Raw genomic sequence first — 17805 nt, 5'->3', positions numbered from 1 at the left:
CTATAGAAATTTTTCATAGTAATTAACTAAAATAATTTTGTTTCTTTAATTAAAATTTTACTTTTTTGATAAGGGAGACTTTTATCAAATGAGTTACTAAAATTAAACTTTAGTTTTAACTAAAATAATTTATTTAATTAACCCTCTGTTTTGTCTTTATTGTTAACTATTGAGTTTATTAATGACAAGATCGTGTTTATCTTGGTAATCAAATAGCTAGGTTAACAATTATTAGGATTGGGTTGGAAACCTTGTGAAGTAAGAAACAAAAACAAAAACAAAAAAAACTAGAGTTTCTGTTGGAATGACATGCAAACGAACAAGAAATTAAAAGCTAAAACCAAATAAAAATGTTTTCAAATGAATGAGCCAATAAGATATGCCCTGTAAGAAGCTCCAACACTTCCAAATGAATTGGTGTAAAAAAAAAAACACTTCCAATTGAATAGCATTAGAAATGTCACTCGGCGGGAAAAGAAATTGCGTCATTTTTTATCGAAAAATTACGTCATAATTTGCTTCCATGTTTAATGCCTATTGCCCAATTTAATTATGCCAGCGGTAATAAACTTTGAGATGATGATCTTCCAAATTATTTTGAAACATGACAATTTACAAATACTTCTTGTTTTGAAAATGAAAATTATAAAAATTCATTTTCCTCATGTACTATCGTGTTAGGTTAGGGTGCAATGAATTGTCTGCAGTTAATTTTGCAACTCCACGACATGCAGTCCTTAAATTAATTTTACAATATTTTTTTAAAGAATAAATAATTTAATTGTGATAATCTTCTCAGTTATCACAAGGACCTTAACCTATTGCATGAAAACGTAAGTCAACAATACAGCCAAATAAATTAATATATTTTAAAACTTTTGATTAACAGCCTATGATTTCAAAAGCTTTTACTTAGATGCCTTAATGCAACTTTATTACTATAACAATCATGCTCCAGTGGCAAACTAAGTATAAGGATCCAAATAAATAAATAAAAAATAAAACTGTTATTAAATTTTTAAAACATAAAAATACTTACAGAATAATTTAAACATTAGTTTTATTGATGTTGTGGGGAGATAAAGAGGTAAGAAAGTGGTGGGTTACTGGGACACTAGATGGGTTCGGCTCGGTTCGATCTGAACATAGATTATAAAAACAAATGTTTCTTTACTCTGGAAAAAAAGAAAATTATATTCATTCCTCTCAACTTTTATCCATTAATAATGAATAATCGTTTATTTTCCGTCAAGTCATTAACCAAAGGATACCTAGGTTATAACCATTTATCTGTGATTGTTATCTAATTCTTTTTCTATCTCCTTCAGTCTTATTTTTAGGGAAAATGTTCAAATTAAATCTCTCTGTCTCCTCCTAGAAAACCTTCACCGTTCATTCATTCATTAAACCAATTCTAGAGGTAACTGAAGTGCCGTGTCAGAGTGTCAGTGTTTGATGGTACGGTACCAAATCGTGGAAAAGCAATGCAATGCAATGCAGTGGAGTGGATAACATCTGAGTTGCTCCTTACATCACCTCATCCCATTGATTCATTAAAGATTCGAGAGAGAAAAATAAATGCATGATCTCATGATCTCAGCGTAAGGTCAAGAAGGGGCTGAAAATCTCGATGGTTACTACTTACTCCGCATGCATGGAATGATTAAGTTAACAGGTGATCATCTCTCATTTTTTTTATCATTTATTATTTTTTAACATAAAAACTGTTTATAAATTATTAAGATTGTTGCAGTCATTTTTTATAATTACGTTTATAATACTGCCTACCAAGGTTCTTTTCTTCATTATTTAGTTCCGTAAGAATGATAAGTGATAATTAATTGTAATTGTAAATGTATAGAGAAAATCTATCCCGGATTATAAAACATGTATTGTAAACGTTAAACTGATAACCCCTTCCATAATCATTTTTTTTGCTTAATCGGTAGATAATTGATCCAAAAGCTCATTATTATAATTATTATAGTTAAATTAAGAATTAACTAAAATTGTTTAGCTTGTAATATAATAACAAAAACTCTAAATAAGTTGAATGCAAATTTTCAAAATAAATGATAATTATTGATAATGGCTAATTATGAGTATATTTTGGGATTAAATTATGTAAAAATTTATAATTTTTCTTTCCTAATTCTTTTTTTTAGTAAATAATTATTAAATTAATCTCATTTAAATTTTTGTGTACAAAATATTAAAAGTGATAAATTTATGGTGTTTAATGAGTAAAATAAAATCTAAGAAAGCAAAGATAATTAAAGAAAACATGACTAATTAAGGAAATAAAACTAATTAAGGATTAAGGAAAGGAGGTTAATTAAAGAAAATAAGACTAATTAAGAAAAACATGATTAATGAAGGAAAATATGACTAATGAAGGAAAGGAGACTAATCCATAGGTCTACTAGTCTGTACCTATAAAAGAAAAAGAGAGAAGAAGGAAAAGATACATGAAAATTTTAAGATAATCCAATTTCTTAGAGAAGATAAAGATTAAAAGAAGGAGAAGCAAATATTGAGAGTCATTTCTTCTCTCCATTCCTTTTCTTATCTTTTCCCTTTTACTAAATATTTCTCTCTTGCAATTGTAAAGCCTCCATGATTATGAGATGCTAAACTCACTTTGTTGGGAATTTGACAGTCAACTACTCTTGATGTAATTTCTCTTCCTATCTATTTATGAATATTACATTTGCATTATTTTTTCTTGTTCTTAATATTATTATTTGTGGTTTGATCACCCATTTGTATTGTAAGTTTTAGAGGTAACGTTGAAAAATCTTATTTTTTAATAGAACTGAGAAAGTGTATCTAAATAAAGTCATCGTTATAGGGATAGGTTGATATTTGTTTAATCTGTTATATATCTCTATTCTTAATGCAATTTATTATCTTAACTCTACAAAGAGATTTGGGAGAGAAAATAGATAAATTAGGCGCTTTGATGTGAGGACTAAAGTTAAAGTATACTAGTAGATACACGTATAAATTAAAATAATTATAAATAGAGAAAAATTATTAATATTACATTAAAAAGTAATTCTAATAGGTTAAGTTTTCAACATTCTCATCTCTAATCTTTTTGGATTTTAATTGAAATTCTTGTTTAATTTCTCTTCTTGTTTAATTAATTTTCTGCCAATTTAAATTATTATTTTTCTCATAATCTTTTTAAGTCAATTTTTTTAATTTTTTTTACTAATCAAATATTCATCTATTTAAATATAAACAAAATCTATATAGACACGATGTTTAATTTTCTATTGAATTGATGTACTTATCAATCCATTCATAACTATATATTATATATATGATGTATATTGATCCTATAAATCTAGTACATTTTATGGATAGATTGTACCTTCTCTTTTAAAAAAATCATAAATTAAGCGTCTGTATATATTATACAAGATTGTACAGACATTTTTTTCACCAAAACAAAAGCATGGAAAACAAGTTAATTAAGAATCAGACATTAATTACCATTACAAAATCTTGTTCAACACGTGATATGATAAATCAATCAATTTTTTTAACAAAATGGATGAAGCTAGTACGTAAGAAAGATAGCTAATTAAGATGCAGGTGTTAAAATAATAAAAAGAATAAATATAATATTTTTTTCTTGAAGAGCCAAAATATCATTTTATTGATATAAAATAGATATCACATACTTTTAGTTATATAAAAATATTTGTTGGTATTGGGTTGATAAAATATTAGAAAAATATTTTTTCATGAAACGCCAAAGTATTTTTTCTGAATACTAAAACATTAATCTCTTGAGTTTTCCCACTACATAAAAACTATCCAACTAATTAAATCGCTTCAATTGTTAAGATCAAATTTCTGTACTGGCAATCCTTTCTCAATAGACATGAAAGGGCTTTACGAAACAGGATTGGGAGAGGAAATTTGCCTCAAAACATAAAGACAAGTATTATTATTGTAGGTATTGATGTCCGGCCATATTAGCAACAACTCATTGCCGAACGTGGATGAAATGAAAGTTAAAACGCAATATAAAAATGTCAACTGAAGAAGAATAAATATTATCCACTCAAGAAAAAGGATCATGCCAGCTACTCATTTCCAGGTACAGTGTGAAACATGAGTACTGAATTTGAACTAGCCCCACCAATAGGAGGAAGCTTCTATCTTGAACACCATAATGCTCTAGTGATAATTCATGAACATGTGAAAAAATGAATTGCTTAAAAAATCATTATTATATTTTAAAGAGAAATTACAAAATATTGACACAGGTGGGCATATAAGAAATAAAGTAAGAAATTAGAATGCCCACGTCCATGCAGCTTCAGTAATGGATATAAGACAAATGTCCAAGATAGGACAGTGGAGACTCAGCACGTGCAAGTGGGAAATGTGTTTCTGCTTTCCTCCAACAACCCCACCCTCCTCCTCTTCTTGTTCACTACTCCTTCAACCTATTCACGTCATATCACAGTCTCTCTTTTTTTCAATGGATAAGAAAATTATTAAAAATACTAAATTTTATATTTTTAATAATATGGATCAATTAACATTAAACTATTCTGATCTTATTTGTGACTTCGAGTTTGAAGTATCAGTATACACATCGATTAAGTATTTAAAAGAAGAGATGTAATCTCTATTTAATAAACTTTTTATTTTTAATAATTTTCTTTTTACTTTGTTATCTATTGTAAGGATAAAAGTTAGTATTTTGAAGAATGCTATATATATTGCATTATTCCATGAAAATCCAACTAAAACTAAAAACAAATATTTTGTGATGTATCAATCTACTTCACATTAGTAAAACCCAAAATGAACGTCCATTCCTTCAACATCGTATTTAATACTCCCCCTCCCCGCTCCTTTCTTTGTCCCATTCTTCTTCTGTTTTATCATTAATTTTAGATTATGGGTCGTTTCATCTTTTAATTTCTTTTTTTAATTTTTTTATTTATAAAATTGAATAAATTTGAATTTTATGATTTGTCTCTAAAATTCCCAATTTTAATTTTTTTATATATATTTTATAGATTTGTAATATAAAATAAGTTAAAATTTTACAAGTAAAATATTTAGTGAGAATATAATAAGATTTGGAGGATTTTGTAAGATGTAAAATTAAGATTTGAGGAGGAAAAAATGATTTTTTTTACATTGAGCAATATTTGAAGTTTTGATAGATATTTGTTAGTAAAATAAAGTTTTAAAAAATATCACCAATTCAATTTGTAGAAAATTTGTGTAAAATTTGAGAATTTGAATTTTGATCAACCTAAAAAATTTGATAAAGGAATCTAATTTGTTTAATTTTAGAATAGAAGAACTTTTTTTTGAGAGGGGAAATAGAAGAACTTGGTCAACCTAAAAAAATCAAAAGACCAAAGTTTCACATAATTTAAACTGAAAAGACCGATACAATCAAGCCTTGAAGGCTTTAATATTTTAATTTATTTCATCATTAGTCGTGTTTAACGTAGTGGTTTTCTATATATGCACGGCTATGTTTATTATCATTCGATTGTTGGGTCACCACCGATACTGTGGCAACAACCCAGCTCGAGTCTTTCATTTTTATTTAGTTTCTTAATTTTTTAATGGCGAAAAACCAGCATTAAACCTTACTTTAATTTGCATATTCTTATTTGTGAATGCAAGCCACTAATATCCAGCTGTACGTACTTTACACACTTAACAAATTTACATTACTAATACTAGGGTTCTAGCTGAAAATTCTCTCGTATCTGATTGGTACAATTACAAGGTATGATTAATTAGTTGCTAACGGAGGTAAAAAGAAAGTGATAAAAACACCAACGACTTACACGAAAAATTCAGTTCTTTGATTCTTCTATTTTTTCTAATTTAATAATTTTTTTTTTAAATACTTTTGAACTATTTGAAAAGAAAATTATAATGACAATTGACAAGAGATATCTCTAGAAAGAAAATTACTTTTTTTTTATCAATCAAGAAAAATACTTTTTGAGATAGTATTCAAATTATTTTTTTAATCTTAAAGTTAAAGACTTAAACAATCGTTCCTTTGTTTAATTATCATTAACCATCATTATTAAAAAAATTCATCACCATAAAATAGCTTATATAAAAGCACATTTTATTTCTCCTAGCCAAGGAATCATAAATTTAAAAAAAAATCTCTATATTAGTTATATATTTATAATGAATAGGTTAATGATAATGTTTTATTGAGACCATAACCATCAAAGCTTATTTACTAAATACTAGTTAAAAAAAACAAATGATATTTAACAAAAAAAAATTATTTAAAACCTAAAAATTTCAGTTTTTGTTAATATAATTTAGTTATTTATTCTTATCAGGTAGTGGTATGCGATGACATTTGTTAATTGTTATGATTTGCAGATATAATTAGCGTAAAGAGAAAGTTGAGTGAGTGGATATGAAAAATTTCCAGCGAGATAACACAGCAACGCTGATAGGGTAAGCTGAATTAAAGCCCTGGATAAACGATTTGGTTATAACTAAGCTCACAAGAAAGACGAATGCCACGTGTCGCGATATAAGAAATAGGGAGCAGTGTGGGTGGAGGCACTGGATTCCCTCCAATAAATTACGCTTCGCTTTCTGCAGCAAGCAATAGCAACATTATTACTAAAATAAGATTTTTGGATCCGATTCATGCTTGCCACACCATTCCGGTTCCGGAGATTACTTTTTTGCGGCGGTGCTGGTGGCGGAGACTCCGCGCCGGAATATACCTTCCCACGCCTCCTCCTCCATCTCCCTCACCTTCTTCTTCTTCTTCGCTGTAGCGTTCAAAACAACGTGATCTCTCTTGCATTCTCTGGTTCGGTTCTTCTCGTCGTTTTATCGATCCGGCTTCTAGAACTTCCCTTTCTCATTGCTTCTCCTCTCTCTCGCCTAAGCGAGAAATTTCCTAGCTGATTTGGCTCGATTCGTCTTTTCCTTGTTCAATTCCATTTTTCAGGTCTTGGTTCTTTCTTTTTCTTTAACCCCTAATTTATGTATAAAAAAATTTATGCTTTAGCATTCTGCATTCGCTGAGGACGCGTTGTCTGCAATAGTGTCTTCGCTTTGTTTTTTTTTTTTTATAAAAAAATTAATATTTTTGGGGAGGGTCAGGAAAAATTAGGTTTTTCCTTAGTTTTATTAGTCAACCTTGTGAGAAATTAGGGTAAGCCCTGTAGTTAAGAATGTGTTTTGATCTGGGAATTGGATTAGTTTGTGGCTTCAATGCATTATGTTGTGTTAAGAGCAATTGCTGGTGCCTGGAAAATTGAAAGAGGTGACGTTGTGATACATGGGTTTATTTTGCCACCCTGCTGAGTGGAGAATTATTTGGATTTTGTTTAGGTGATTGAAGTTTTGTGGTAGAAGGAAGATTGATATGCTGTGGGAAAATGTCGTTGAAAAGCATAGTAAGGGAGCTAAAGGAGATGAGGGATGGGATTGGTAGCATGTCAAGGCGAGGTGTCGAGAGCAGGCGTTGGAACGGTCGGACAAAGTCACATGTTGCTCCTGATGTCACTCTAACTTCACTTGAACCTATTCAGCAAGGGCATTGGGCGAATTTGCCGCCCGAATTGCTTCTGGACATAATAAGGAGGGTGGAAGACAGTGAGACTACCTGGCCAGCACGAGCCGTTGTGGTTTATTGTGGTTCAGTTTGTAAATCGTGGAGGGCCGTTACGAAAGAGATTGTTAAGACTCCTGAACAATGTGGAAGGCTCACATTTCCCATTTCATTGAAGCAGGTGATAAATTCTTCACCTCTTGTGTTGCCTAATCTTTTTTCTTTTTTTCCCTTTAGGGTTTTCTGTTTCTTATGTTATGTTTCTCTTTTGTGCATGAATAGCCTGGTCCTCGTGATTCTCCAATACAGTGTTTTATCAGGAGGAACAGAGAAACTTCAACATATCTGTTGTACATTGGCCTGGTACCATGTAAGTTTGCTACGTTGTTTCATTGCTGATGCATGTCATTTCTTTTTAAGTAGAAAAAGGGTTGTCATATTTCTCTTTTTTAAGTTACTTGTCAAAAATTGAAATGTTGTACTGCAAGCTTCTTTATGTATTGTTAAACTCATTTATACACAATGGTCATCATCATCATTATCATCATCATCTTTGAAACTTTGTTCTCAAATGGATTACTTGGTATTCACACACTCGCACATTGGGAAGCAGAATATATGATAAGAAGTTGTATTGTTTTGATGTTAATTATGCAGCGGAGAACGAGACTGATAAGTTGTTATTAGCTGCAAAAAAGGTAAGAAGGGCAACAGGCACAGACTTCATCATATCTTTGGTTGCAGATGATTTTTCTCGCTCCAGCAACACATATGTTGGAAAACTCAGGCAAGTTTTGGTTTGATAACTTGCCTTCTTTTTTTTATTATTTTTCATCTTGCTCCTTACCATATCTGCAACTTGATGACAAACTTTGACAGGTCTAATTTTTTGGGTACCAAGTTCACTATTTATGACAGCCAACCCCCACATGGAGCTGCAATTCAACCAGATAGTCAGCCTAGTAGGAGATTTCATTCAAAGCAGGTATCTCCTAGAGTTCCAGCATGTAACTATGTTGTTAGCACCATTGCCTATGAGTTGAATGTTCTCCGTGCAAGAGGGCCAAGGAGAATGCACTGCACCATGAACTCCATACCTGTCTCAGCTGTTCAAGCAGGGGGCAATGCTCCAACTCCTACTTTTCCTGAAATCATTGATGAGCCTTTTTCTCCCTCACCAGCACTGAAAGGAAAGGGTCCAATTAGAGATTTAGACAATGCAAGCCTCCCAGAGCTACTACCAGTAGAGAGCCAAGGCTCAGCTGAGCCTCTTGTACTTAAAAATAAGGCTCCTAGATGGCATGAGCAGCTGCAATGCTGGTGCCTAAACTTCAAGGGTCGTGTTACAGTGGCTTCTGTTAAAAACTTTCAACTTGTGTCTGCTGTTGATCCATCTCATAATGTTTCTGCTGCAGAGCAAGAAAAGGTAATCTTGCAGTTTGGAAAGATTGGAAAAGACATATTTACTATGGATTACCGTTATCCGCTCTCTGCCTTCCAAGCCTTTGCCATATGTTTGAGCAGCTTTGATACCAAACCAGCCTGTGAATGAGACCAATGGCACTGGATCATCTGCTGGAGCACCATCGATACCAAACCAGCCTGTGAATGAGACCAATGGCACTGGATCGTCTGCTGGTTTGTATCATATATATAATATGCTAGGCACAGTTAATCAGGCCTGGTGGGCATGCAACTGAGATCTTGGCTATGCAGTCTTTTAGTATTTTTCCGTTGTGTTGTTAGTTGTTTATTCTGGAATTTAACTTTATGCTGTTTCACAGCCCTGCAACTAAAAGTAAGTTTAGTGAATCTTCAATTTTATAAAGTCGCATGGTATTTCTCACCAATAAATCTTTTTTTTTTCAATAGTGAATTTTCTGTTGTATGTACGTATGTATGTTTATTATTATTAGTATTATTATTGTTGTCGTCGTCGTGGTGGTCTTTTTCTTTCGATGATCATTAGTAGTCATTCAACTATGCAGGTGACTCTATATACACGCGTTTGGCCAGAGCTAAATATCATTTTTATTACTTTTTCAACCGGTATTTCCTTGGTAGCTTTTTTATGCCTCCTTAGTTATAGCTAATCAATTGAATCCCTGGTTGGGTTTTGGTTGTCAATCCGAACTGAATGAAATTAACTAAAATTGGTTAATTTGGATTGGATTATTGGATTTTGATAAAAAAAAAAAGTTGTTTTTTTCCACTTTTTCTATTTATATAAATATTGAATTTTATATTAATGAAAGGCATATTTCTTATTTTTTAACAACTAGTTATTTTTTCTGTTTAAAATGTTTTTTTATGGATATAACAACTAGTTAATTTCTTTAGCTAAAATTTAATAAAAAAAAATTACATAATAAACATGACTAAATTAAGACATTATTAGATAAAATGATAAAAATTAAAAAAGAAAAAGACAGGAAATACAAAAGTTGGAGCAAAACTTAAGCTTTTAAGATATATTAACTTTAAGTATTAAAAATGATTGATTGAATTGGTTCAAGTTGAAAAAAGATCTGAATTAATTATAAATGATTTGATTCAAATTTAAAATAAAAAATGATAGCCGAATTAACACAAAACTATTTAATTGATTTAATTTAAATTGTCAGGTTTCAACTACCAGGATCAAATCAAGATAAATAAATTAAGTTAAAAAAATATTGGCAAGCACCTTTATTACACTAATATCTATTTTACAGTAGTAGCCAAATACTGCAAAGTGTTAAATATATATACACAATATGAATAAACAAGAAATGTGTAATTGGTCTACCTAGCTAGTATGTTGACAGGAAGGAAAAGAGAAGTCAGAAAACTGTCGACTTTAACAGGCCCTAAATCAGAATCTCAAAACTCATAAGCACAACTATATACACATCATCATACTACCTGTTGTTACTCTGCAAAATTAAGTAGCAGATGCTTTGCGATTGAATCTTCAAAGCTAAAAATGCCACAAATAAGTGCTACAAAATGCAGAGAAATTCATTGTCATCTTTTGGTTTTTGATGCATGTGAACTGGACTTTGAGAACGGTGATAGTTTCTTCAGAAACGTGGATTTCTTTGATGGTTGATTTTCTTCAGGGTGGTAACTGTTAGAATCTCGAGAAGAGTTGTTGATATTTGGCTCAGGACAACCTTCATTCTCAGCAATGTCAATATCTTTCAAAAGATGAAGCAATTCCAATGCACTTCCTTTTCCTCTGTCATTTCCATTCTGTGAGATATAGATAAGAAGACTTATGATATGCTCATCCTCACGCATTACCAACTTACAATAATCCACATGTTGAGAACATAGAGAGACTAGAACAGCCAGCGCATGTTCTTGTTCCTCGTTATTGCCTGTATCAAGTATTTCAGCAACAGAAGATAAGCATCCCTTTGTTTCAGAAACAGATTTCCTACCCTCTTCAGTGTCACAAAGATTTTTCAATATATATATACAGTATCTCAAAAGGGTTCTGTCTTTAAAAAATGGCAGCAATTTTGGGATGCACCTGAGAGATAGCATGCGGGGACAAACTTCACCACTGAAGGACAAGTTGTACATTATTCTAATAGCTTGCTGTTGGAAACCTTTGTTTTCAGAATCAAGCATGTTTAGAATAGAACTGAGAGCACTGGATGCTGCAATTTTAGCTTTACTAAACCCATATCCTGACAGTTCTTCCATTATGGCAAGAGTTTCTCCAATCACATCTGAATTGAGAAAACTTGCCAACATAATGAAAGTATCTTCATTCAAATTAGTCGTACCATTTCTGCAAGAAAATCACAAAAAAAGAGTCATTTTAATATTATCAAAAGCAGGTGCACAGATAAGGCAACCTAACAATTAATTTTAGGCCAGGAAGAAAAAAAAAACATCGAAGGATGCAAACCAACTAAATATGTTTGAACACATTTAAATGGGAAGAACTAAAACAAAATGAGTCAGACAACCAAAACTTTTGAACATTAAAAAGATCACATTTACAGGTGAATGTTTGTTTTCAAGGATAGATGTCAATTAATTTAGACAAACTTACCAGAAAAATGTAAGCAAATAAGCAATATACAAAGAACAAAATTGAGAAAGGGGAAAAGAAATCATGCCTGCAGTTGTTCACAAACTCCAACAGAAGCTGAGTTCCAGCTCTCAGTGCTTTAATATCACGCAGATCATATGCATTGCTCAGAAACCTGACGAGTGGTTCGATGAAATTCTCTGCTGATACAGAAACAAAAGCTTGGCTATTGCTTTTCAAATTATCTTTCAAATCTTGAATGACCTTGCATTGAGAATCCCATTGAAGATCACAGAGTTGAGGCAAGAGCATCAAATCAGTATCATGTATCTCTGTATGAGCCTGATGTTTGTGAGAATTGTCACGGCTCTTGGTCTGCATCAAATTTGAGCCACGAGTGGTCTTACCATGTGAGGCATCTAAACTGAAACTAGTATCCAATGGCCCAATTGACATGCTACTAAGATCCACTGGTGCGGTGAAATCATTGAAATAACTTCCTAAGCTGCTAATGGAAGTGTTTGAAGCTTCCCATGCACAAATATCTTCTGCATGCCTACTAGGGTCTGGAATGGAGACTCCATTATTTCTGCACCACTTTGATATTAAGTCTTTCATGGCCATGTTTGGAGTTAATCCCATATGGACTAGTTTCTTTCTGGTTTTGGGACATATGTCATTACCCTCATCAAACCACTTTTTTATCCACATTCTTTCATATGTTACTCCTGAATCAATGATAACAGGATCATACATCAACCTTGAGGATATTGGGCACTTATATTCCTCAAGTGGTGCAACTCCACTTAACTCATTGGTGTGAGTTTTATACTGACCATACTTCAAGATTGTGTCTGAATCAACATGATGGCTTCGTAGGGAATCGTGATTCGAGTTCTCTGTTGCAGCTTGTTCCTCAGAACGAGAATAGACCTCCTCCACATGTTCCCCCACCATGAGCTTTCCATGCTTTTTCAGTAGATACAGAAGATATCTCAGTATCTTCTTCTTTGGGAGGTCATTGGGTCCAAGTTTATCTAACAACTTCTTAATAGATCGTTGCTCTATTAAGATGGCCTTTGGGGATGTTATATTCAGTGTAGATGCTGCAAACTGAAGAGCTTTAACTTCAGAATCATCAGCTGAATCTGAGGTTAAAGTAAGCAACTCTCTCACAACCCTCCCAGCCTTTTCTTCATTAGGGTCCAGAACAAGTCTTGTACATTCTAGATCATGAATTATTCTAGAAACCTGCGAGTGATATTTCAGTGTCAACAAACAAATCACCATTTTAATCTGAATAATTCAATAGCATCAGGAAGGAAATTGAATACAGAATATAACTTGGCTAACCTCTACAGCCAACATAACAGGAACCATATCTTGAATTTGGATTAAGCTTTTCTCTAATGATCTTGTTGCCTTTAGGCATCTTGAGAGTACTGTATCTCCTGTCATAGCCTGAAAGTAATATTGAAACCAACGAAACTATCATCAGTATTCAGTATCATGCAACGTGCAAGTATAATCCATTGATAAGGGATTCGGTCACACATATTTTTAGTCGCTCATACTTATCTTAGTAGTCATAGACTCATCTTATAAGCTTGAGAGGAGTGCTAGCAGCACACTCTTTATTATTGGTTAAATTAATTATAAACTGTAAAGTCATGTATGAGACTCATTAGATAAGAAGTAAGACACACAGAATTTGGTGATTTTCAATCAATTTTAGCAAATAATAAAAAGTGTGTTCAAAAGAATATGCTAGTGAGTGTTTTACTAGCATTTCTCTGCCTTGAGTAGTTTTAGATATTATTGATGCAGAGTACAGAAAGGCAAAAACCATATAATTTGTTTCTTTTTTTAATAAAAAGGAGTACACACCAGGTAGAATTTGCTACATTCGGAGCAATGTTGCAGAAGTAGTTTGACTTTATCAATTGCATTGTTCAGCAAACATAGAGACTCTATTCCTGAAGAGTATCCTGGCCGTGCCGCCTCTATGTCTGGAACTATTCTTGAGATTCTATCCACTAATTCTGTGAGTTCTGTGCAGATTTTACTATGCACCTGTTAACATGAATTCCGATTAATAGATTGGTTAGTTCTAATATCCAAGTGTAGTTTTAAGAAAAATTAATAGTAATTGGTATTGAAAATAGAAGATTTCGAAAACATCTCCAGTAAACATAATTGTGAAATTCAATTATATTTATGTACCTTAAAGGAGCGGGGATTTTGTAACTCTTCCCCTTCACCAATATCAGTTACCATCAGGAGAGTGTCCCAGCAGAGCTACAAATTAGACTAAGAAAAAAAAAATTAAGCTAATCCATACAATATTATCCATACTAATTAAAAGAATAAATAATAGTGTGAAATATTAAGCTTATGCTAATTCATGTTTCAAGCAAGTATGATAACTTGGGAACAAACAACTATCCATGTGTCGAAAAAATATAAAAACAACTGGCCAAACTGCTGACTTTAAAGCTTATACGGTTATACCTAACATTATAAGGTACAACAAGAAATAAAAATATTTTCCGTCAAAAAAAAAATCTTCATCTCAAAACTAAAAATTGAAAGTCAGGATGGATTTATGTTGGACCGTTATGTGATTTTAAACTTTTTTTTTATGATTTTAATCTTCATAAATGCCACTACTTATTAATGACATGACATATATTTATAAGAATAAAAAACATTTCAATGTAAAGTAAAATTGCACTAATTTTCATCACTTAAGAGCATTTGTTATAAAGTTTTGTAGATTTGAGTTTTATAAAATTAATTTTAAGTGATGGAAAGTAATTGAGATGTTTGACTAAATCAATTTCACCCATAATGTGGAAAATTAATTCTTGGCATAAAATAAATATGTCCTAAATCTAAATTGAAATGTTGGAAGCAGTGGACTTTCAAATAACTTTGAAAATAACATGCTCAATATACACGAGAGAAACAAATATTCTATTCCGGATTAAAATCTCCCCTTTTGACCCATTATTTCTTCCTATTGTTTGGGTCAACTTGTCGTTGAGCAATGTTAATTCTTAATCTTTCTTATGCAATTTGAATTTAAAAAGTTCCGAAACACAACGAGAAAGCTACAATGAAATTAAACTGGAAAAAGAGCTTTAAATGAACACGAAAATGATATTTGATTCTCATTTCTCAGTAAATATCAAAACACTATAATGAACTTGAGTTAGGAGGAACCCAGTTTACCACACGAACATAACAACAAATTAATCAGTTCTAAGAAATGGATGTGAAGTATGACAGTGAATTGCTATTCTCATATTAACTTTACAGCATGTGAAGATTTTATATTTATGTTTTCTTATAGACATTAAATGAGCCATGTCAAAATCTACATATAAAAAAATTATCCGGAACAAGATATGAGTATCAAGATAATTGTTTTATAAATATACTGGATTAAGACCAATTTAACTGAAAAGTAAAAAACAAAAAAGACATTTTATAATTTAACCATAGAGGATGGTTCCATTCCCCTATGAGACAAGAAATTATTAAATATTCTAAGATTATCATGATCATGTGATTGTGGTCTTGATCCATGCCATCTTTACGTAAACTGAAGAATTGAATTTATAAAAAAGATTTATCAAAACTTGATTTTATCTGTCCCATTAAATTTAACCGAGACTTGTGAGATACCCATGCCATGGGCGCGGTTATATGATACCGAACGGAGTTTAAACCTAAGAATGAAATACTCCTAAAAAAGGTTTAAACTAAAGTAACTCCAACAACGCCACAGAATAGAAAATGATACGAAGAATAATTAAGAGGCAAACTTACAGAGAAAGAATTCTACAGAAGAAAGTCCTTTTCTTCTTCTCCCTTCAACCGATCAGATACAGAGTGCTAATAAGCAGCAATAAAATCACCACGAATTTAACATTAAGCAGCGTGTTTCCGCCATAGATAAGCAAGCTCATGAACAAAACGAAAACTTTATATGGAATCTGAATCAATCTCTGTGGAGGTGAAAAAGTAGCATGTATTTTCTCTTTTCTGCTCTACCACAAAAATATTAAGTGTTCCATACCCACAAAAATCAGCACTAAGGAGAGAGGGGGGGGGGGGGGGGGAACGCAATTGAGTAAAGAACAAAACCTGAGACTTGACGAGAAAGATTGATTAAAAAAACAAAAGAAAGGTGAGGATAATCTTCAGCGAAAGCAAAGCAAGCGTGGCTGAGAAAAGCATAATCAATTATGAAAACAAACAAATAAAAAAGTCTTAGCAACAGGGAATAGTAGTATCGAGAGAGAAAGAAAGACCCGTCAACGTGATTTTTTGTTTCCGCGACTACTTATTATTAGTTGCATTTGTTGAGTTTTCGAGTCTAGGATTTTCCTTTTCCTTGACCAAGTCGACCAAACGGGAAAACAAACCTTACCATGTCTGTGTCTTTTGTACCACCCAACCCAACAGTGGCAAAGGAATTTTGGCTTCTTTCACTTAAATGAAAAAACTGTTTCTTTTATAAAATTAACAGATAGCAATAACATAATAAATAAATAAAATGTAGAGTATTTGTTCTTTTTCAAGGAAAAATAAAGTAAATAACTCTAGTTATTCATAATATAATAATAATAATTAATATTTATAATCTATTATATATGCATACATAACTTTAACTATTAATAGGGGTTACTTATTTTACTTTATTCACTTGAGTAAATTTTGGATCTTAAATTATACTACATGCCTAATTTATTTTAATTAAATATCTCAGTCTTATATTTGGAAAAAATAAGTTAATTTTTTTATAGACCACATATATTATCCATTAAAAATAATTATGTTTAAGTTAAATAAGATAATCGTAGATGAAAAAACTCTTATTCTAAGTATTTAACATGTTATAATATTTTTTATTTTAATATAATAATTTCTGACAAAAGATATACACGGTGATACATAAAAGTATCTAGAAAAATCATACTAAAACATTTTTTTAATATAATTTTTTATTATTAGTTGAAATTTATTAAAAACAATAATTTTTTAAAAATCTTACTTCTTATATAAAAAGTCTTGTTCTCAATATCTATTTACTGTCAATTTTTATAAAAAAAAAATATGTCAACCAATAAGATGATATGAATTAGTTTTGAAATAACTATTATAAAAATTAATAAATTGATCTTACAGCCGATTCACAATTAATGACAATATAAAAAATCTTTATGCAATTAGTGAAATATTATTTACTCAAAATAAACTATAACATTATTAAAAATCAATATTTAATAAATAATAAATAATTTTTTACACTATTAACTATCATAATTCATAATAAATATAATTTTTAAAATATTTAGACTTAAACATGATTATAATTCTAATGATATTAGTGTGTTTTGATTTTGGTTCTATAAAAAATCAATATTTTTTGTCCTTCTAAATAAAATGAGTGAATTATTTAACCTAAACATATATAATAAAAATAAACAAATATAATTATAATTATAGATATTCTTTTCAAACTCGTTGACAATTTGCTTTAACTAATGTAACGCTGCATTTTTTTTCCTGTTGAATCTTCTAAATTCCATTCCATTCTTCTATAATAGAGTAACCAAATCTGGTGCAAAGTGATGAGAAGTTGCAAGCGTCATCATAGTTATTGATCGAGTGACATGGCTGTGAGGGCAGTGATTTTTCTTGGCCATCTATCATAGGTGGATCTGTCGTTGACTGGAACAAAAGGTTGACGTTTAAACCCGAGACTCCGTTGAATTGAAACATTACATTGCATAATAGTACGAGTCGGTAACATTATTTGAAGTCAAAAGGCGAATTCTCTAGGGTAGAAAAAAGTGGTAACTGATTACATTGTTTACTTAGTCCCATTCATGCATTTGTTTAAAATAAAAATGAAAATATATCTCTATTCATTCTTTCAAATTTGGATTTATTTATTTGAAAAACCTTCATTGAATATGGAAGAGGTCATACATGACCTAATAAACAATTCTCTCGCCCTGCAATTCAAATTATTCCAAAATTTTCTCGCGGCTTCCGCATATTTTAGACTTGTTCATCTCCATAAATTTTATATTTATATTGAAAAATTATATTTTAAACAAGTATTTTAGTTTGTCTAATGTACAGAATAAATATTTTTTATATAAATAAA

General features: G+C 31.1%; 2 protein-coding genes across 5 annotated transcripts; one reads left to right on the top strand and one right to left on the bottom strand.

Annotated features, from left to right (window-relative positions):
* The first annotated feature begins 6379 nt into the window (after positions 1-6379).
* LOC100778290 (tubby-like F-box protein 2) lies at positions 6380-9444 on the top strand. The gene is made up of 5 exons (XM_003537544.4): positions 6380-6988; positions 7375-7775; positions 7877-7964; positions 8252-8381; positions 8474-9444. The coding sequence occupies exons 2-5, from the start codon at positions 7422-7424 to the stop codon at positions 9144-9146; spliced, it is 1245 nt and encodes a 414-aa protein (XP_003537592.1). The 5' UTR covers positions 6380-6988; positions 7375-7421; the 3' UTR covers positions 9147-9444.
* Positions 9445-10267: 823 nt separating this feature from the next.
* Positions 10268-16115, bottom strand: LOC100791627 (U-box domain-containing protein 5). Of its 4 annotated transcripts, none has more exons than XM_014763881.2 (7): positions 15774-16053; positions 15456-15521; positions 13845-13919; positions 13509-13694; positions 12975-13082; positions 11710-12872; positions 10268-11375 (listed from the first exon to the last, which is right to left on the bottom strand). In XM_014763881.2, the coding sequence occupies exons 3-7, from the start codon at positions 13896-13898 to the stop codon at positions 10601-10603; spliced, it is 2286 nt and encodes a 761-aa protein (XP_014619367.1). In that variant the 5' UTR covers positions 13899-13919; positions 15456-15521; positions 15774-16053; the 3' UTR covers positions 10268-10600. The 4 variants fall into 4 exon arrangements, with proteins under 4 accessions (XP_014619367.1, XP_014619366.1, XP_040862532.1 ...); XM_014763880.3 differs by having other exon boundaries at positions 13845-13931; positions 15774-16052; XM_041006598.1 differs by having other exon boundaries at positions 13845-13931; positions 15456-16115.
* Positions 16116-17805: the final 1690 nt, after the last annotated feature.

This window comes from Glycine max, chromosome 11 (genome assembly GCF_000004515.6).
Source record: "Glycine max cultivar Williams 82 chromosome 11, Glycine_max_v4.0, whole genome shotgun sequence".
Taxonomy (NCBI): Eukaryota; Viridiplantae; Streptophyta; class Magnoliopsida; order Fabales; family Fabaceae; genus Glycine; species Glycine max.
The sequence above is the reverse complement of the archived record's forward strand: the minus strand, read 5'-3'. Positions and strand labels throughout refer to the sequence as shown.